General features: G+C 44.1%; 1 protein-coding gene and 1 pseudogene across 4 annotated transcripts; one reads left to right on the top strand and one right to left on the bottom strand.

The window, feature by feature from the left end:
* Positions 1 to 5,264: 5,264 nt before the first annotated feature.
* LOC123424421 (putative disease resistance RPP13-like protein 1) lies at positions 5,265 to 13,592 on the bottom strand. Of its 4 annotated transcripts, none has more exons than XM_045108032.1 (5): positions 13,447 to 13,592; positions 13,180 to 13,304; positions 10,560 to 10,696; positions 5,922 to 8,915; positions 5,265 to 5,791 (listed from the first exon to the last, which is right to left on the bottom strand). In XM_045108032.1, the coding sequence occupies exon 4, from the start codon at positions 8,912 to 8,914 to the stop codon at positions 7,109 to 7,111; it is 1,806 nt and encodes a 601-aa protein (XP_044963967.1). In that variant the 5' UTR covers position 8,915; positions 10,560 to 10,696; positions 13,180 to 13,304; positions 13,447 to 13,592; the 3' UTR covers positions 5,265 to 5,791; positions 5,922 to 7,108. The 4 variants fall into 4 exon arrangements, with proteins under 4 accessions (XP_044963967.1, XP_044963971.1, XP_044963968.1 ...); XM_045108036.1 differs by having other exon boundaries at positions 5,939 to 8,915; XM_045108033.1 differs by having other exon boundaries at positions 13,393 to 13,568.
* A 3,913-nt stretch (positions 13,593 to 17,505) lies between these two features.
* Positions 17,506 to 20,649, top strand: LOC123424926 (annotated as a pseudogene).
* The last annotated feature ends 975 nt before the right edge of the window (positions 20,650 to 21,624 follow it).

Raw genomic sequence — 21,624 nt, 5'->3', positions numbered from 1 at the left:
AGGTCTATGCGTAGATTCTATGCACGAGTAGAACAAAAAAGTTGTGGGCGATGATTTTGTCAATTGCTTGCTGTTACTAGTCCAATCTTTTTCGGCGGTATTGTGGGATGAATCGGCCCGGACCGACTTTACAGGTACGCTTACGTGAGACTGGTTCCACCGTGTGACATGCACTTGTTGCATAAGGTGGTAGCGTGTGTCTGTCTCTTCCACTTTAGTCGAATTGGATTCGATGAAAAGGGTACTTATGAAGGGTAAATAGCATTGGCATATCAATGTTGTGGCTGTCACGTAGGTAAGAAGTGTTCTTGCTAGAAACCCAAATCAGCCACATAAACCTTGCAACAACAATTAGAGGACGTCTAACTTGTATTTGCAGGGTATGCTATGTGATGTGATATGGCCAAAAGGATGTGATGAAATATATGTGATGTATGAGATTGATCATGTTCTTGTAAAAAGAATCACGACAACCGGCAGGAGCCATAGGAGTTGTCTTAAATTATTGTATGACCTGCGTGTCAATCTAAATATCGCCATATGATTACTTTACTTTATTGCTAACCGTTAGCCATAGTAGTAGAAGTAATAGTTGGCGATACAACTTCATGGAGACACGGTGATGGAGATCATGATGATGGAGATCATGGTGTCGTGCCGGTGACGGTGGTGATCATGTCGCGCCTGAAGATGGAGATCAAAGGCGCAAGATGATAATGGCCATATCATGTCACTATATGATTTGCATGTGATGTTTATCATGTATTTCATCTTATTGCTTAGAACGACGGTAGCAAAGATAAGATGATCCCTCAATATATTTCGAGATAAGTATTCCCCTAAGTGTGCACCATTGCAAAGGATCGTTGTCTCGAAGCACCACGTGATGATCGGGTGTGATAGATTCTAACGTTCACATACAACGGTTGTAAGCCAGATTTACACACGTGAAACACTTAGGTTGACTCGACGAGCCTAGCATGTACAAACATGGCCTCGGAATACGAGAGACCGAAATGTCGAACATGAGTCGTATGGATGATACGATCAGCATGGAGATGCTCGCCATTGATGACTAGTCTGTCTCACGTGATGATCGGACACGGTCTAGTCGACATGGATCATGTATCACTTAGATGAATGGAGGGATGTCAATCTAAGTGGGACTTCATTAAATAATTTGATTAGATGAACTTAATTGTCATGAACTTAGTCTAAAAATGTCTTTACAATATTGTAGATCCAATGGCCAACACTCATGCCAACCTCAATTTCAACGCGTTCCTAGAGAAAACCAAGCTGAAAGACGATGGTAGCAACTATGCGGACTGGGCTCGTAATACTCATCGATGACGACCATCAGTTGTGCCAAGGTTGTTGGCTCCTGGCGCATGAGTTTTTTCTTGAGGAGGGTGCCGTCTCGGCAACCGTCGATGAAGTACTGGATCGTCTACACTTCATGGACACCCTCACAGGAGTTGTGGAACTTTGTCCATCGCGTGAGGTAGTCGTGGAGAAGCTCGGTCGGGCCATGTACGCATAGGGCTAGTTGTTGGGGTCGGCCGGGGCGCTTGTACGTACCGGTGAAGTTGTGCACAAACGCCTCCTCGAAGTCCAGCCAGCCATTGATGCTGCCAGCCGACAGGCTGTTAAGCCAGGTCCGGGCTGAGCCGAGCTGCATGAGGGGTGCGTAGCATACTGGTACGCGCTTGTTGCCGCCGGCAATGCCGACGACGATGGTGTAGTCGGTCAACCAATCCTTGGGTTTGGTTGCGTCATTATACTTGGGGGGTGTCGCGCGCCAAGGTGAAGCCCTTGGGAATGGCTCCTTGAGGATGCGCGACACGAAGCATGGCGAGCCGACAGTGCTCTCTTCCTTGGCGCCTCGGGATTCCGCAAGGCGCTCCAGGCGAAAACGAGCGTCCTGGTCATCCACTTGACACGCGCCGACGCGCCCGGACACTGGTTGACGGTGGCGGCTGCGTGGCCATCCGGTCATGCTCTTCGCGCTGGCTGCTTCACGTCGGCTGGCGGTTGCCCTGGCCAGCCTGCTCCTTCGCGTGGCTGTTGACAACCGACGGGCTGCGGTCTCTCGGGCCGCAGATGCCCGAGTGTTGGCTGTCGCGGTGATCGTTGGCATCGGCAGGCGAAGACGCCTAGTTTGTTTTCCGCTGACCAGTCACGGGCCGGCGAGGGTCGTCGTAGGTCCTACAGCGGGAGCCAGCCGGGTTGCGGTACGACTAAGCTGGCTGGTCCTGCTGCGCATTGGCAGCCTCCACGAGGGCGTGTATGCGCTCTTGCTGTGCATCACAGGTCGACCCCTCGAGCCCCGCTAGCTCGCTGAGGGCGGCCTGCGCAGCTCGCATGTTCTTGACAGGGGTATCGTAGACAGGACTACCACTGGTCATCTCCTGGCCAACGGCGCCGACGCGGCACTGCACGTCTGCCAGTCGGCTGGGCCCGGGGGCAGCCGGTGTCAGGCCGTGGGCTGCATTGAAATCTTGCCGAGTGGCCTCGAACTCGCGCTGGGTGGCCTCCAGCGCCTCCGCCTCGTGAAGGAGATGTTGGTGGTGGCTGTCGAGCTCTTTGGCAGCAACCGCGGGGTCGGCCACCACAAGGATGGGCATGCGCAGCGTGTCCATCGCGGTAGAAGCGGGGTCTGGTATCCGGACGCACCGCCTAGCGAGATGGCGATCAGCACCTCCATGCGGCTGCACATGTCGTCACAGAGGTTGTTGTCGCCGGACGACGGCAGCTCGTCGCAGCTGAGTACCTCGGCGGGGTACTTGTCGGTGACGACCGCGGCATAGATGATCGGTGCGAGCCGAAGGAGACGATGGAGCCGTCGACGGGGAAGTCCACGTCCTCGAGATGGCGGGCGTTATCATTGATGCAGTCGAGTGCGCCGTAGCGCACGACCAAGTTGTGTGCCACGCGCTCACCAGAAGGGGTGAAGGGTCCCGCCCGGAACATTACTCTGGTCGGCATCGCTACCGGCCCCATGGTGGGCGCCAACTGTCGTGGTATTTCTGCGGCAGATGTCAGGGGGTGGTTTAGATCGTGGTTTGGGGCCGACGGGCGCCGACGACGCCTGGGAACAGGTGTAGGCGCAATACACATGACGCCGATCTACCCAGGTTCAGGGCCCTCCGGTGAGGTAAAACCCTTAATCCTACATGTGTGACTATATGAGATCACAATACAAATGGTGCTCCTCGAGCTATTCGTGAGGAGGGGGACAGATCTCTTGATGTCGGCCTCGGTGGTGTCTTTCTCTCTTGTGCGTGTGTGTTTTCGTGTGGGGCGTGCCCCCTCTCTCGGGGCTGAGATGAGGCTTTATAGTGCACCCCGGGATGTACAGTGGTGGGGTAAAACAGGAGGTGGGACCCGGCTGCCAGCCTCTTCGACTGGCCGTGGGGTCGGCCGACTGTCGGGTCTTGTCCGGTGCGGGGCCCGCCGCCCATGCATCTGAGCGGCTAACACGCCAGTCGTTAGGGAGTAGGTAGGGGTGAGCATGTCTACAAGACCGTCTCGGTTGGTCAGCCTCGGCGGTGACCGGGGCCTGTAGCCTCGCTGACCCTTACATCATTGCGCCGCTAGTCGGTCTAGTACGCATTGGCCAGACAGGTCGGCTACCAGCCTACCACCAGCCGACCGGGGGGGGGGGGGGCAGTCGGCCCCAAATGTCTTGGAGATGGGTTCTCTCCGCTTGGGTATACCCAGGGGTTGTATCCCCGTGAGCATTTACGTCATAACTTCCTGGAGGCATTGCTTCAGAGGGTCAGCCTTTGGATGTTGTGTGGACGTGTGGTGCTCTTTCGCATTCAAGGGTGGTGTATGATAAGGCTGTGGCTCCGGAATCTTTTGTTGAGAGCTGAGGAGGCAACCTCGGGTAGCGGTGCGACGACTACTCCAAGGGGTAGGGTTGCTTGTCCGCATTGCTTGAGTGAGGCCCTTGAGATGCGGGGTGGCAAGGTTGTCGGCTTGGTCGACGTGCTCAAGCAAGGGCGACTGGAAGGCATGTCAGGGCGACGGCCCCGGATGTGGTGCGACGTTCGTGGTGTTCGTGTGGTTGTCCTGAGTAGCGTGAGTTGCGGGTAGCTGTATCGTGCGTCGTTGCTGCTCGAGGGTGAACGGTGGATGTCAGGGCGGTGGCCCTGGATGTGGTGCGGCATTCGTGGTATGCGTGCGTAATATTGAGTAGCGTGGGCTACCAGTAGTTGTATTGTGTAGTGTTGTTGCTTGAGGGTGAGCCGTGACATGTCGGGGCGGTGGCTCCGGAAGGCTGTGTTGGTTGAGTGCATAGGGCGCGTCAGAGCAATGGATGTCGAGGCAGCGACCTTAGAGAGATTTGCAGCTTCGAGGGCATGGACCTCGCGTCGTCTGGGCGACATGGTTGTCTTCGATGTTGGTGGTCAGCATGTCGATTGTTGCAGCTATCGCAGGACTATGGGGTGTTTGCCTTTCCGTTGCTGCGAGTGAGTCCCGGGTCTGCTCCTTCTATAGCAGTCATGACTTCTTCTCTCTCACGGTGATGGAATGTCAGCTCAATCGGTGGAGCGGGTCCCCCGTTGGTGTGTGTTTTGGTTGGTTGGCGTTTGCTGTTGTGTTTGACATGTCATTGATGAGGGTGTGCTTGGCCCTGTGTGGTTTTATCTTTGAGAGTAGGCTTGATCCTTGTTGTTCCGGATTATGCTTGGTTTTTCATAATTATCTCAGCAAATTTTTTTACATAATTAATAGATGAGACAATGTTTGCCTCCGTTTTGAAAAAAATAGTTCTCGTTTTTTTAGTGGGCAACGACGAATTGATTGGTGTCAGCTAAGTTGGGAGTGAGAGAAGGACGCTTGATTTCTCTGTCATATGATACAGGCCCAAGAAAAATCAATCGTGAATGTTCCTTATCTAAAGAAAGATACTCTATGCTAAACACCAGTAGGGCTCCATTCATTCAAAGATACTCTATGCTAAACACCAGTAGGGCTCCATTCATTCTTGTGTTAGCAGTCAGCACGAATACGTAACAGTGTCAGCAGGACGTCTGGGAGCCGTCAGGTTTACAGACATCAGCTTCGAATCTGAAACTTGTTTCTCCACATAAACTATATAGGCATAAAAAAAGACAGTGACTCGAAAAAGAATACGTTTCAATCATCATCACATCACGGTGTTAATTTGAGTGTCAAAGTTAAAAAGGAGGAGGAGCTAATTTGTACCGACAGACAGAAACAGAAACGACAGCTGATTCAGGGGAAGCATGTCCTAATTGTGAGAGAGCTTCATTGCAATAGCCGTCAGACAAGTAAAAAGGTTTAACACCAACGTATCTTTAGCTGATGGCACCATGGTAAAGCACTAGCAACCCATACAACTCACATCTTAACTACCACTAGCATGTAAGTATCCATTCTCATTGCACAACAAGACATGTCAGCGCACAGTCGGCAGCAAGCGTTAAATGAGATATCACACCCAAACTGGCAAAGTGCGTGCCAGGGGAAACACTTCACTTGGCACGACAGTCACAACAGTGTGCTGGGAGTAACATCATGACCACATGACTAAACAAAACTTCCAATGAGTACATGCAGGCCAGGAAACAAGTTTTGAGGGCAAGAGCTTCCGAGTCATCTCATCTCCACATCAAACAGCATCCAAGACTTCAGGTTAGGAATTCAACACCCATCATGGATAAAGGTCTAACAACTCTCTCTGCCTGCAGTGGATCCAGCTGGGAAGATGGCTTTCAATGAGTTGAACTGAGTCCCACAGTTAGCGCTGGGCAGGGGCCTGTTCAAAATACACATGGCTTCAGCAACAAAAACAAAATAATATATTCAGACAGTTATGTTAATCACAACCACCAGAATTCGAATTCACACGAGATAGCTGTGAGCAAGCAGAAAAAAAACAGCCATACCTATCAACGAGACTTACAAGGATGCTATCCTCTTTTAAGAGGTTGTATCAATCCCATCAGCTTCGCACAGGATTCGACAAAGGCATTTTTAATATGCTCAATTGATTTTGATCCACCTATAGATACCAGGTCAGGACAGCCAGAGATTTCAATTGTCTCTATTTCTGGCAAGTTATCAGACCAGATTTCCGCTGGAATTGATTTGATGTAACTCAGCCTTATCAAGGACATGTGTACCAAATTCTCAAGGTTAACCAAACAGCTTGGAATGTAATTTGACACATCCCCACAGTCTTCGAGGTGCAAACTTATAAGAGATAACGGGAGAACCAGTCCATTCCAGTGAACGTTTGGACACTTGCTTAGCTTCAATTCTTTTAAAGAACTGAATTCTCCAAACCTTTCACCTTGCAGATATGACAATGCTTCACATTCTCTAATGACAATAACTTTGATTGCTGGAAGACTAGCTGGTTGTAAAATACGTTCAAGGGATAATAATCGAGGACAGTACAAAATATAGAGATCTATGATGGATGAGAATACTTCGCTACCAGTCCAAGATACTTCAAGAATATGAGCAAACATCAACCGAAGTTGCACTAAACTCTTCAAATGTGAAGGACGAAACCATGTTGGAGTAGATTCACCTTTGAAACCTCTGAGTTCCAGAAATTTAATATCTTGGTGGGGACAGAAAGCTTCAAGCATTTCCTGCTCCTCATCTTGGGTCTTCATGGTATGATAAAAATCTAAAGTTAGCACCTGAATATGCTTTCTCTTGCTCAACTAAAGCTCCGCACAACCAGCCAGTCTCACATCTGACAACTTCAGATACAACACTCCTTGCAGATGCATGTTTTTCAACACATCCACTGATATTCCCCAAAATTTAGTGCAGTTTCTTCCGTGAACAAATTTTTTTACTTCAAAGGACTGCAGGTTAACAAGCTTCCTGAATTCCGTTGGCAAGCTTCCAAAGGTACAGTTTTTAGCCTCAAATTTCTGTAGGTTATAAAGAGAACAATATGACTCCGGAAATGAGTCCATAGTCCAACGCCTGGGACAGTGAACCTTAAAGCAGCAAAGGAGTTTGAAGTTCGGAATTGCCTCTGGTAACATGGTTAACTTGGTGAAGCAACACGATAGGAAACGCAAATATTTTAGCTCTCTGGACCAAGAATTAACTAGAGGGAAAATTTTCCTTTTCCGAGTTGCTCCATGCTCAGAATAGACCGCAGCTTCTTACACCTTGTTAATGCCAATAGCTTTTGATGATCAAAACCCTTGCTTGTGAACAATGATATGTGCCGAACTTTCTCAGGTACATTCGACAGATCCGTTTCATTTCTTATAACAAAACATTCATTTCCAGAAACTAGTTGTATCATGTCATGAATTAAATCATGCATTACATACTTCCTATTTCTTGATGATACTGCTGATGCTGATGATGCAACAACCTCTTGGAAGAAACAGCGACTTTCGAGCTCTTCAAAACACCAGTCTCCAGCTGTATGCATACACATCTTATCTTGCTCCACAAAGCATTGAGCAGACCAAAGGTCAACAAGAACCGTTTTCTTGAACTTATGATCCTTAGGAAACATCGCACACAATGCTAGACACCTCCTCAAATGTCGTGGCAAATACAAATAGCTTAATGTAAGGGCTGGAAGAATATCACCTACTTCCTGCTTCAGTTCCCACAGCTCACTATTTAGAATATTGCTCCAGTGAACAGTGTCAATCTTCATTCTTAGCAGGCGCCCAAGTGTCTTTGCAGCTAACGGAGAACCTTTCAGCTTTGGCACAATCATTCTACCAATGCTTGCTAGCTTGATATCCATAGTGGACCTCTTTCCGTCCAGAGCACATGCTTTAAAGAACTCCCAAAAGGTATCCTCTTCTAAGCCTTGAAGCTGAAATGGACTCAATGTGCATACTAGCTTAGCTACCTTTGAGGATCTAGTAGTCATCAGAATCATACTTCCCTGAACTCCGGTTGTGAGAGGTGCACAAAACTTTTGCCACTCCTGCCCATTATCTTTCAGGGAATCGTCCCACACATCATCCAAAACTACCAAGAACCGGTTCAGTCCGACAACTTTAGCCAGCTTATTTTGAAGGTAGTCTAGATTATCTGATGCTATGTCTTCTCCACAGGAATGCACCAGCTCTTTGGTTATCCTCTTAGTGTCAAAGTCGTCTGAAACACATGTCCAAAGTATTTGATCAAAGTACCCTTTCACATGTTGATCCTGGCATATCTGTTGTGCCAACGTAGTTTTGCCGACACCTCCAATCCCCACTATTGCCAGCACAGACACATCACCGTTCACTGGATAATCCATGCAATCTTTCTGTGCAGTGGCCTCAGCAGCTGCAGGGTGACCTTTCTTCCTTTTTGACCCACTAGGAATAGGTACCGGTACACCAAGCAATACTTTCAGTGCCACTATTTCTTTCTGGCGACCGAAGACCTTTGAATCAGGAAAAGAACTTGTCTCAGGTCTGGCTGACCTATCAAAGTGTGGAGTTTCTTGCTGCAAATCCAAATCATTCATTTGACTCATCAGATGTTCAGCTCTTTGTTGTAAAAGCTTCACTTTGTCAAAGCTAGATAAGATGTCATTCTTGATGAAATCCAATGATCGCTTCAATAGTGATTGTGGACCATCCATCTCTGATTTCAGCTTAAAGTATTTGAACTCTTCAATAAGATCTTCTGTGTCATAAGACACATCCTTTAGCTCTTGTAGCAGTATCGGAACACCTTCCTTATGGATTGACCATTCAGCTCGGTCAATCATCACTTGCATAAGAGGAAGAGTTGTCTGGAGCTTCCAAAGCTCCTCATGCTGCTGCTTAGACTCTTGATTATTGTCAGGACGCAGCCATTGAAAGAATCCCACCCAATCATTGAACCCAGAGATAATTCCTGTGGTGGTTGAGACAGCGGTCTTGATGGTCGACATTAATTCACCTTCCATCCTGTGCAATACAAAAATTTATCAGGCACTCTCCTGATATCCTGAAAAATAGCACAAACAGCTACTCCCTCCGTCCCAAAACAAGTGACTTAAAAATGACTCAATTTTGTACTAACTTTAGTACACACTAGAGTCACTTTTGAGTCACTTATTTTGGGACGGAGGGAGTAATATTTAGTTATACTTCAGCATGAAGTTTCCATGAAACAGTAGATAACCTGGTGACCAAAGATGTAAGTAGGTAAATTATGAAACTTGACTCTGCTAAACTTGGTGGGCTGCAACATATTATACTTCAGTATCAAGTTTCCATGAACAAGTGGGTGGGCTGCCAACATTTTGTTATTATACATTGAAAATTGACTAAATGAGCTAACAAAATACAAGTACTGAAACAAAAAAAACTTCTGAAAGAAAACGATGATACCACCTATCAACCACAGTTTCAAGAAACAACACAATGAGTTAAACAGACACAGGCCCAACAGCTTTCATAAATAACTAAATTTCCTTATTATTTTGATCTGGCCATTAAATGGAAGTTTATCAGATGAGCCATAGAGTGCAGTACAAATGATAGTACTAATTGACCGTGGCAAGTGGTTAGTAGGGAGGATAAATGATTTTGGACTAGACCATTTGGGAAAAAAAAAACTTTTACATGATGACAGCAGAGAACTCCTGCCCCTACATGGACAATATCCTTCGAAGGATAAATGCCTTTTAATTTTTTCCTGAGAGTGCGCACAAATCAGAGGAAGAAAGGCATGGTAGCCGGTCGTGCAACCAGAGCACCCTAATCCGCTATTGACTGACTGCACAACAAATATTACATGAAATTTACATTCTAAGCCAAAGAATAAGAGCGCTACTAATCCCGCTTAGTTCAAAATTGCAGGCAAAGAATGAGAACTGCAACACATATTACTTTATGACTGAGATAAGCTAACATACAAACAATTCCAGCATTACATAACGTGATTTAGAACAACTAAAAACTACACCTCCCTTTCTCTGGAACTGTCAAAACTACACACTAGAAATCGTAAATTAGTAATTGATTCTTCAAGGACAAAGTAAAAATTCAGAACATAACACAATTTACGACTGCAAGTGACATGATTTTATTCAACCCAGAACTTGCCAACAGTTACAAGACATGTTCAACTAAAAGTACTACACAAATACAACAGTGACAACAGGACTTCGAAGCAAAATCCCAAACATTACAAAAAATATGTTCAACCGAAAAATAGTAGTCAAGAGAAATACAAGAAATAACAACCATTACTTATGTACAATATAGAACTATAAAATACATCACCAATATGTACACTCAAACTTAAGAACTATGCGATACATCACCAATATGTACACCGTGAGGAGCAATACAGAGAGATAAAGAATTAATAATAAAAAGATGCAGGCCAAGATGAAAAAAATTAAACTAAATACTGTGACTCCGGTGAATTACAACCATAAAAGCCTCAATGGAAACACCTTGGTGATAAACTAACATACAAAATGGATTTGTTCACTAAGGCAAAAAACATGGAGTCAAATCAGTCAACTGCTTAGTCATAAGGCAAAATGGAGTCCAGGAAAAAACAAGCCGACAAATTATAACAAGATAAGGGCAACAAACCTTGATGAAAGACAAACAGACAACCACCGCAGGGTCAGATGACTCTCAAATCAATGCTCAGTGATGCTTCTGTGTGGTAGCTGACTGCTCCTCCAGTAGCCCTCATTGACATTACTTCTTCATCAATCTTGGTTTGCCTGATATGCGTTTAAACAAAAATTAGTGGCCTGTTAAGCAAAAATACAACTCCATTCAGAATTACAGCGAACTATTAAGCAAAATTACAAGTATCGATGCAATAGTGCACAGTACTAGTTCAGAGTTAGACCCACAATTTTCAAAATGCAAAGACCCAGTAGAATCTTACACTTAATGTTTCTGCTCCAGAAGAAAAAGTGTAGAAATATGAGAGATACAATGACATATGACTAAAATATAAGAAAACACAATTAATGAACCCCGTAATCATGTACTCCCTCCGTTCCTAAATATAAGACCTTTTAGAGATTCCACTATGGACTACACACGGAGCGAAATGAGTCAATCTACATTTCAAAATATGTCTATATACATCCGCATGTAGTCCATATTGAAATCTCTAAAAGGTCTTACATTTAGGAACAGAGGAAGTACATGCCTATAGTAACAAGAGCTACCGTAAATTGTAACTTCGTATCTGTGAAGTGTTAGAAAATTACAGAGATTGCACACGAGGACACAGAATAATATACTAACATAACCCGTAAGCTAGAATGAGTCAAGTTTACGTCCTCAAGCGACTACACTGTCATAAGCCATACACTTCCAACAACTATAGTTCATGGATGTAACGCTAGTTCCTCATGACTGTAAATATTACACGCATAGAAGTGGATTACATGAAACTCTAGTTCCTTTCAACTGTAAATAATACACGCTGACAAAAAGTCAAATTAGAGCAAGAAACAAGCCATCAACACTGCATGAACTGTAACACTGGTTCTTCATATCTGAAAATAGTGCACAATAACAATAGTAAATGTAGAAAACAATTGCAAAAAAAAGAAACATAGACATAGCCAACTATAGGGTTAGAAGAGTCATGATGTTGCCCAACATACAACTCAAACAAAATAAACATTTAGATCAGGACAATAGTGGTTTAGCAAAAGACTGCGTCATCTGAGCTTGCAAGCAAACATGCCAAGAGTTATAAGATTTGCTCAAAAAAAAAACTTAAGAACAAAAAGTGTACTATAGTACTATAAAAGAACACCTACTGCAACAGTAGTACAAGAATTAGATAGCATCATAGCGGAGCACCAAACAATCCGCAGTAAAAGAGAGAACACATCCAGGAGCAAGATTAACATGGAGCAAGATTGCTCTAGTATCATTTTCTTTCAACAACATATAAGATCCCGAAAACAAAATCAGTAAGATTCAGGCAATGGGCAACTCATAGTCATGGGAGATGACACAGACTTCAAACCAGACATCATGATTCCATCACAAAGATTCAGAAGCTCCGCTTCACAGAACAGAGCATCATTCCAGCGAGAAAGGTAAACAGAGAAACATATCCAGGGAAATGATTAAAACAAGCAGGACAATTCCTGCATCATTTTTCTTTCAGCAGTTTCAACACAATATATTGAGATCAAAGATGCTTAAAACACCACAGGTACAAAGATGGAACATAACCAAACAGCAGCAGGCGGTCAATCTGATCCTACAGACTAGATGACTAGGAACTTTACCATCGCGATCCAGGACAAGAACATGGGACTAGGGCTACCATTCTAGCAGCAGCCTAAAAGAAAGGGAGAGGCTAGAGCTAAGCTAAGTAGCTAACAGCAACCATCCATCCATCGGAGATACTAGCAAGGAGCAGCAGAGACCGTGGCTGCATGGAAGGCTGCATCACTCGTCGTAGGTATGTGCATAGCAAGTTCACTCATGGCTTAAGCATAATCGAGTGAAACCCACAACTAACCAAGATAACACTGGGAAATCACAACCTATCGTCAACGCAGACCTGAGGCCAACCATGGGATAAGCCGAAGCAAACATCAAAGAAAATTCAAAATGAAGGGGGACAAGACAGCAAAAGGAGAAGATAAACGGGCTTCCATAGAAAGCAAGCGGGCCGGACTAGACAATGACCATTGCACAACAGGAATCTAAGCGCATGATCCGACAGAGAGAAAATAAGATTTATACCCAGTTCAAATGAATCAGTGAAAATTAGCATTTCTAAAAATGGATGTTAAATTCCAGCAGAAATGAGCATGTAAATAGATTCAACAAAGTTAAATACAGAGCGGAATAACAGAATAAAAATACTGCGTTGATGCCAATTCCACGAGCCGGAATAGAAACATATCCGACAATTGTTCATGTGATATATGATGAAAGCTAGATTCAGTATATACAGCATGTACACACTGGAGCACAATGGATGCCAGAATTCAGGCACACCAACTGATTAATTGACGGTCCATTTCGTTCAGCCAAGAAGCAAATGCAAAGGTAAAAATGAAGGACATGTAATAATGAACCCCCCCCCCCGGCATATATCCAGCCAGGGTCTATCCCTATTGACCAATTCATCATAGATAATGCCACTTTGGCCAGGTTCGTTGTGCAGTCGAAAATCTCCCTGAAAATTGAGAGCTAGGAAGAGGTAGAAACCACCAACCCAGAAACTGTTTTGCAGGACAGGGCAACACAGGACGGTCTTGAGGCGTCCGATCGATGTGAAGGCGAAGATGCCGATCTGGGTCCTTGCCTCGTAGGTCTTGGGCAGCTTTTCCTGAGCTTCGCCTGCACGCACGCATATCGCCAACCAAACCCCGAGAATCAAAGATCGGCAAGCAACATTTCCGAAATAAATCAATGCTGGCAAGCAGACCTAGGGTTTGAGTGCGTTGCAACAGACCGAGAGATCGAATTGAGGAAGACGTACTGAACGAAAAAGGGAAGGGAATGCAAGGTAGGTGGCCGCCGTCGACGACTCCGGCGCCGAGGTCGCCGCCACACGGTGGCGCGGCTCAGCAGCCCAGGGGTCCGCGCCGCGCGGAGGTAGGAGGAAGAGAGTCTGGCACCGCGATTGCCTCTCCCTCCCGGCCGGCCCTTGGACTTGGAGAGTGGAGACACACGGCCGGGACAGGAGCGTATGGGCCAGGCTGACTGACTAGACAGCTGCCCCGCGTATGGGCCAGGCACACGGACGCTCCCCTTTCGTTTTTTTCTTCACAATTTTTGTTTCCATTTTCTCTCTATTTTAAAAAATAATATGGTAGAAAATATATTTGTATAAGTATTTCTATTAAGTGTCTGTGGTTTTTTTTTTACTTTTTTAAAGTGTCCATGCATTTTAGAAGAAAAAAAGTCTATGCAATTAAAAGACGCCTGTATTTAAAAAGATCTTTACCTCGAGTAACAATTAGGATGTGTCTATCTTTTCGATGATTGATCGTGTGTTTGTTTCCACTTCTTGGGATGCTTAATTTCCTTTGTTTGTTCTCTTTGGGATGCTATATGTGTTCCCACTCCATTTAGATACCAAAGCTCGCCCCCAAAACCCTTTCGTTTTGAAAAGTGGTGGCTTGATCAACCTCGCTTCAAAGAATTAGTAAGCAAAATATGTACAGATACGTAGTGTGTGGGTGTGATGGTTGACAACTGGATGAATAAGACTAGAATTCCGCGGAAAAAGATTAAGGGTTGGAGCATCAACATAGAAGCTGCGATTAAAAAGAGAAAGAGGGATCTTTTACAAGAGTTTGACATTTTGGATGTCTTCTCTGAAACTAACCGTCTAGATGAGGCTGATAAGGCCGGTATGGAGGTGATTACAAAAATACCTATATGAGATTTGAAGGAAGGAGGAGACTGACTTGTGGCCGCGATCTAGGGATAGGAGAATCAAAGATGGGGATAAGAACAATAAGTATTTCCACGCTCTTGCTAATCATCGTCATAGAAAAACCCACTTATTTGAGTTGAACGGGGAATCTGGTCCGATGCATACTACCAAAGAGATGTTGAAGGTTGCCACTTCTTTTTATAAGAATCTCTTTGGATATGAATATAAACATAATATAAATTTGAGTCCCTCCTTTTGGAGGGACGAAGAGTTGGTCACCCCTGAGGAGAATGAATGTGTGTAGATTTATTTTTCTTGTGAGGAAGAGATTAGGGGGGCCATCTTTGGATCTTATGCTCATGGAGCCCCTAGTCTAGATTGCCTGTGTTTTCTTTTCTATCAATCTTTCTAGGAGGTAATTAAAAATGACTTTATGACCGTGGTTAGGGACTCTGAGGAAGGGAAGCTAGATATATACAAGTTGAACTTTGCTTTGATTGTGTTAATTCCTAAGGAAGCGGATGCCAAAGGTATGAAGAAATTTAGACCTATTAGCCTTGGTAACTGTGCTGTTAAATTTTTTACTAAGGCTATGACAAATAGAATGATTTCGTCAAACCAAACTGTCTTCATTAAAGGGAGGTTTATTGTTGAGAGTGTAGTTTTGGCTCATGAAGTAATTCATGAGATTAAAAGATCTAATACCTAGGGGCTTGTGCTCAAATTAGACTACGAGAAGGCGTATGATAGAGTTAGCTGGGATTTCTTGTTTAAGATGTTGGAATCCAGGGGTTTTGGCCCAACTGAATCTCCTGGATCAAGAGTGTTCTAGTTCGGAGTAATTTTAGCGTGGGGATTAATGATGTTACCGGTCCGTACTTTGTGAGGGGGCGGAGGTCTCAAGCAAGGTGATCCTTTCTCACCCCTCCTTTTTAATCTAGTGGCTGATGTTTTCTCTAAACTGCTTATCAAGGCTTCTCATCGTAAGTTGATTTCGGGGCTTCTGCCTCACGTTATCGAGGGGGGATCACCAGTCTGCAATATGCGGATGACACGCTGCTTTTTTGGAAAACTCTTGCGAGAAAGCGAGGAATTTTAAATGGATTCTGGCGTGTTTTGAAAACCTATCTAGGATGAAGATTAATTTTCACAAGAGCGATATGTTGACAATTAATATAGCTAAGTCATTTGCTTAGATTTTTAGTTGTAAGCTTGGCTCCTTTCCCATTAAATACCTAGGAGTGCCTTTGCACTATGATAAACTGCGCAGAGAGGATCTTCAACCCATTATTGATAGGATTATTAATTGCATTTCTGGGTGGTAGGGCAGACAACTTACTTACAAAGGGAAGTTGGTCCTGCTTTGTGCCTGTATTGTTAGCATTCCAGCATATCTTATGGCTGTCATCAAATTCCCCAAGTGGGCAATTGTTGCTATCAACTCCCAAATGGTCCATTTTGGGGGGGGGGTAATATGGGGGATCAACACAAATATCATCTGACTAACTAAGGCCTTGTTACTAGGAAGAAATGTTTTGGTGGTCTAGGAATACCTAACCTGAAAGAATTCAATATGGCTTTGTTGGCCATCCGGGGGAAGAGGTTCTTTGACCTTAGCAAGAAAGATTGGAAGAATATTATCTCTTTTAAATATAATACTGATTCACCTAATGTTTAGTGGTCCAAACCTTATAATGGCTCTCCCTTTTGGAAGAGTATAACTTGGGCTTTAAATGCTTCCAAAACATTTTACAATGGAAATTGGGTGATGGTAGAAGTATTAAGTTTTGGCATGATCTATGGACTGGACATATGTCCTTGAAAGTTCCATTCTAGGATCTATTCTATGTTTGCAACTAGCCTGATTGCACTGTCTCTCAGGTGTGTGACAGAGTGCAACTTAAGCTCTATTTTAGAAGATGTGTTGACAGGTATGAACTTGATAGGTGTAACCAATTGATTGGTATTATCCAAGACACTCCCCTAGGTGATGGTCCAGATGTCCCTATTTGGATGTTGGAATCCAAAGGGATTCATTCTGTTAAATCTTTCTATGATGCCATTAACTTTGGTGGTGGTGTTTCTACCATTGGTGATAAGATATGGAAAATATTGTGTCCTCAGAACATTCATGTTTTTCTTTGGCTAAGTGTTTATAACAAGATTTCAACTCGAGACAATTTAGCTAAGCGTAGAATGTCGACGATCCCACCTGTTTATTTTGTAAGGAAGTGGAATCAGTTCAACACCTGTTCTTTGATTGTATTGTGGCTAAATGCATTTGGAAGATGGTATCTGGCTTCTTTCAAATGCCAATTATTTCCTGATTTAAGGATGTTTGAGCTTTGTGGCACAACCATAAAGAAAAACATGTCTTGAACATGATTGTAGCTGCCTCCTTGTGGAGTGTGCGGAAACTAAGAAATGAATTGTGTTTTCAGGGTCGTACTTGAAAAATCTGGACTGCGTTCTTGTGAAACTTCGAAACTTTCTTCGATAATGGGGAGTGCTCTGCGACGCCATGCTGGAGACAGCGGTTCGGTAATTCATCAGCGAGCTTGACAAGTGTCGTGGGGACCTGCTCCGCATCGCATGGAAATGATTCTCTAGTCTTTTGTAGTTTGATGTTGCTTGCTAGCCCCCTCCGTTTGTCTTAAGTTTCTAGTTTGTGTTGCTCATTGAGCTGTGGATGTTTGAAGTACTTTTATCTCGGTTGTAATGAGGCTTAGATCTGAGTGCGAAGTTTGTGTGACCGAGCACCTCGGTGCTGCATATCTGATACGTTAAACTATGTGTGTGGATCATGAACTGTTTAGTCGATGTCCCCTGCCTGGTTTCGCTAGCAGCACTAGCTAGGCTGTGTAGGCGTCCCTGCTTGGCACAAGTGTTTGGCCCTGGGTCCAGCGCATGTACTGTTTCGGAGCATCAGACGTCCATTTTTGGAACATGTCCTGTCACCGTGTATGTGCCAAGTAGCAAGAACAAGCTTTGCATTACTGTTAATTGTGAGGGGGGTGCGGGCCCATTTGCTATCCCCATTAGCTCTTCTTCTTCAACCTGAAGGTGAGGTCCGCCCGCTCCGCCATGGACCAGTTGATGCGAGAGATCCATCATGGAGCGCCCACGTAACAAATCCCTTCAAATATATTTCGAACAATGGCGTCGGATCCGCCGTACGGCGTTCTTCCCCCGGACAAACAGTGTTGGGCCAACCACAGATCTTTGGTACCATTCTTTTTTTACTGGATCCGCAGCCTTCCCCCCATTGTTTCCGATCCAGTATGTTCGGCTCATCCAGGAGAGTCTCTGGCGTCTCTTAGCATAGCTCTTGGAGAAGAAATCCATTAGAAGGATGTCCTGGATGATGGGGAAAGTGCCGGATTCACTCCCAGATGAACAGAAGCAACGAGCAGCTGGACTAGGAGGTATTGAACACCCACTTATTTATTATTGGTTGCCAAAAAAGAGGTTTCATTTTTTACTTGCTTCGAGCTGAAAATGGTGTAGGTACTTTTCTAGTGGCGTTTGACAACCCTGAGTTGTAGTCAATGTTGTTGTGCGAGATTTGCTGGATAACGAATATCATCCATGGTTATGGATTTTTGTTTGCGGGAGTATGAATTTAGTGTGCCGCCTACTTAGTTTTGAGCCTGCAAGGCTAACTTCAAATGTGATTGTTTCTCATTGTTTCTTCTTTATTGACTAGGTGTTATAATCTTTTTCTGTAAAGCATCCCTACTCATTTTACTCGTAGTGCATTTTACCAACTACATTTGGTCAGCAGTTTGTATTTGCTTCGCAGCTACAGGCTATTGCAATTGGAATTTTAGTGTACAGATTCTGTATTTTGAACTTGCAAATGTAATTTAGCCATAACTAGTGTATATGAAATGAGAATTCAGTTGCATCTGTTCTCAATCCGTTGTTGAACTTGGTGATTATTTGTACGCTAGCTGGTGTTTTATCATTTTGTTTTTTGTGTGGATTTTTTGGTGCTGGGTTGATCGGTTAGTATTGAGCGATTGATCTAAGAGAACAATAAATAGACTAGTGTTTTCTTTTGTCTGTTTTATATCTGTCTAACATAATTGTTTAATTTAAAATAACAGGGTTAGGATTGGCAAGGCGCCCGTCGAAAGAGAAATGAGTGCATCAAGGAAGAGTGCTTTAGAAATATCAGTCAGAGCATACATAACCAAGCGCGATGGCAATGTTGCCAACCCTGTTATTGGAACCTCCTTTGACTCTATAGACGAGGCTTACAATTTCTATAATTTGTATTCGTGGGAGGTTGGTTTTGGGATTAGGCTTTCGAAAAGCATGTTGAATGTTAACCGGTCAAGGTGCATGCAAGAGATTGTGTGTGGTTGTGCGGTTAGTCTGTGTGTTCCTTTACCTTGTTATGTATTTCGTCACATGGACACCCTTGATTGATTGGATTCCATAATTTTCTATTTTTCAGGGGGAAACCTGTGAAAGAAAACACTAGATCGTCAAGGTGTAGATGCAATGGTATGATTAGGCTGCTAAGGTCGGAAGACAATGGATGGTACATATGTGAGCATCGCTCATCACACAACCACCCCCTTGTCGACAACCTGTGGCGAGAAAATGGACTCGCAGTCTCACAGACACATTGACCGATACACTAAGGATTTGGTTACGCATCTAAGGCAAAACAATGTTAGCCTTGGGAAGGTCTTCAGTATAGTTGGGAGTTTTTTTGGGGACGGTGGAAAATGTTCCATTCACCAATAGGGCGTTGAAGACACTGTGTGGCAAAATTAATAAGGAGCAAAGTGTTTCGGATGCCAGAAAAACAATGGACATACTGTCTGATCCGACATTCAATTATATTGTTCAGGTTGATGAGGATAGTAGGATAAAGACACTTATGTGGGTGAATGGTAATAGCATCGACCAGTACATGTGTTTTGGAGATGCTATAACGTTCGACACAACATATTGAACAAACTTGTATGATATGCCATTTGGATTATTTGTTGGGGTGAACAATCATTTTCAGAGCATAATCTTTGGGGGGGCGATGTTGAGGGATGAGAAAGAGGATACATTCAGGTGGGTGTTTCGTGAGTTCATTAGAATGGTTGGTGGGAAGCATCCGCAGACGATACTTACTGGTATGTCTTATGTTTTATGACCTTCCCAAAAACAAAGCACATCATATATAATGTCTCTATGCGAATGCTTAACAGGCTCGCTATCTTACCACGTGAATGTTATTTCAGATCAGGCTCGTTCGATGGAATTGGCGATTGAGGCAGAGTTGCCAAATACAGTGCACATGTGGTGTAAGTGGCACGTGCTGAAGAAAGCGAAGGAATCGATGGGCGCATTGTGGGGGAAGAATAGTGATTTCAAGACTGGGTTTCACAAAGTTGGTCCATCACATGGTGGCCGAGGAAGAGTTTGAAGGTGAGTGGGCTGCAATGCTGGAGAATTATTCACTGAAGAAACATCCGTTTCTAACACAAATATATGAGGTGCGTCACAAAATGGGCGAAGCCATATTTTAGGGGGGTTTTCTGTGCAAAAATGACAAGCACGCAACGGAGTGAGAGTGCAAATCACATGCTGAAGGGATATGTTCCGCCTGGATGCCCTATGCATCTATTCCCATGGCAATACGAAAAACTACAATTCGACAGAGATTCTGAAGCAAGCTACTAGGAGAAGCGCACCTCACTGGTTAGTTTTCGTTATTCTCGTAGGGGGTGGCGATCTGATAGCAAAGTTTAGTATCAATCGTCAAGACATCTAACAAATACCTTACCTGTCTGCAGAGTGGAGTGTACCTAAGGTTTAACCTGCCAATTGAGAGGCATGCAAGCAAAGTGTACACCAGGGCTATGTTTTGAGCAGTTTGGGGAAGCTCTCTACAAGGCTAGTGCATTCGTAGTTGATGTAGTTCAACCTATGACAATTTACAAGCTAACCCGCAAGAGATGGAGCAAGGTTGAATTTATAGTTAAGGTGGACGAAGACAAAACATTTTTTAACTGTGAGTGTGGGTCATTTGAGCACTCTGGTCTGCTGCCATGCCTTAATAGTAAGTTCCATGTCACACAAACTAAGATAATATTACGGTTTATATGAAATCCAATTTTTTCCTCGGCACTAAACCGTTTGTACTATCGCAGGTCATGGTTGAGTTACGGCTTAGTAGAATACCAGAAAAAGCATAAATTGAAGTGATGGACGAGGGATGCACGGGATATCTTGCTTGATCGCCTTGTCCGGTACCAGAAAGACAGTGTGTCCAATCTTTATGATCAGTGAAGCAAAATAGAAGCAGCTACCGTGATCGTTGCAGCACATAAACTCATAATACATTCCAACATCAAAAGTAGAAACATTCCAACAGTTCACAATAACCTGCCATAACATTCCAACAGTTCACAACAACCTGCCCATTTGCGCAAAAGTAAAACAGTTCACAACAACATCTAGATCATGGAGGGTGACTAAAGGGGACCTAGAGCCTTCAGGAGCGCTGCATGCTCTGTCCTGGTCTTGATGTCTGCAGCACTCGTTGATAAACCGCGTGCATGCGACATAAGGTGTTCATAAATCCCATCCTTGGGCTTTGGCTTTGTGGTGCAGTATGGGCATCTGAACATTCCCCTCTTGAAGTACGCCGCCTTCCCCTTCTTCCTGATCTTCTGGGCTTCCTTCTCAATGAAGGACTCTTTGTTGCCATCCTCCACGTCATCTCCAGAGTTATACTGCACACACAAATTAATTGCAGAACACATTATGCATTCATATAGGCATTATGTAGCCAGAACACACACTTCTGATTCAGAATGATGCAATGAACAAACATCGGATAATTCCCATTTACCAAATTTTAATGAACAAACAAAGAAAAAAATCATGTACAGTAATCTAACTAAACAAACAACATTAAAACACTCTCTACATCAATTTCATTAAAAAGCCCACCAACATGCATTCATATAGTGCTTACGCTGAACTAAAATAGTTGGGATTACCTCATACGGATCGTCGTCGTCGTAGTCAGAGTCATACGGGCTCTTGAACCCAGTCTTGGCGAGCTTCCTCTTCATGCCTGCAGCTTCCTTTTCCTACAATATAAGTAATTCGATTAGTACAAACTATGTAACACGGTATTCAAAAGGTCAAGCATTCAACAATGTGCTTCTAATTACATTCATAGTGCTGCTGATGCCCTATTCAGGAACATACATAGCCTGATTTATACAAAACAAAATTTAAATATTGCACAATTGG

This window comes from Hordeum vulgare, chromosome 2H (genome assembly GCF_904849725.1).
Source record: "Hordeum vulgare subsp. vulgare chromosome 2H, MorexV3_pseudomolecules_assembly, whole genome shotgun sequence".
Taxonomy (NCBI): Eukaryota; Viridiplantae; Streptophyta; class Magnoliopsida; order Poales; family Poaceae; genus Hordeum; species Hordeum vulgare.
The sequence above is the reverse complement of the archived record's forward strand: the minus strand, read 5'-3'. Positions and strand labels throughout refer to the sequence as shown.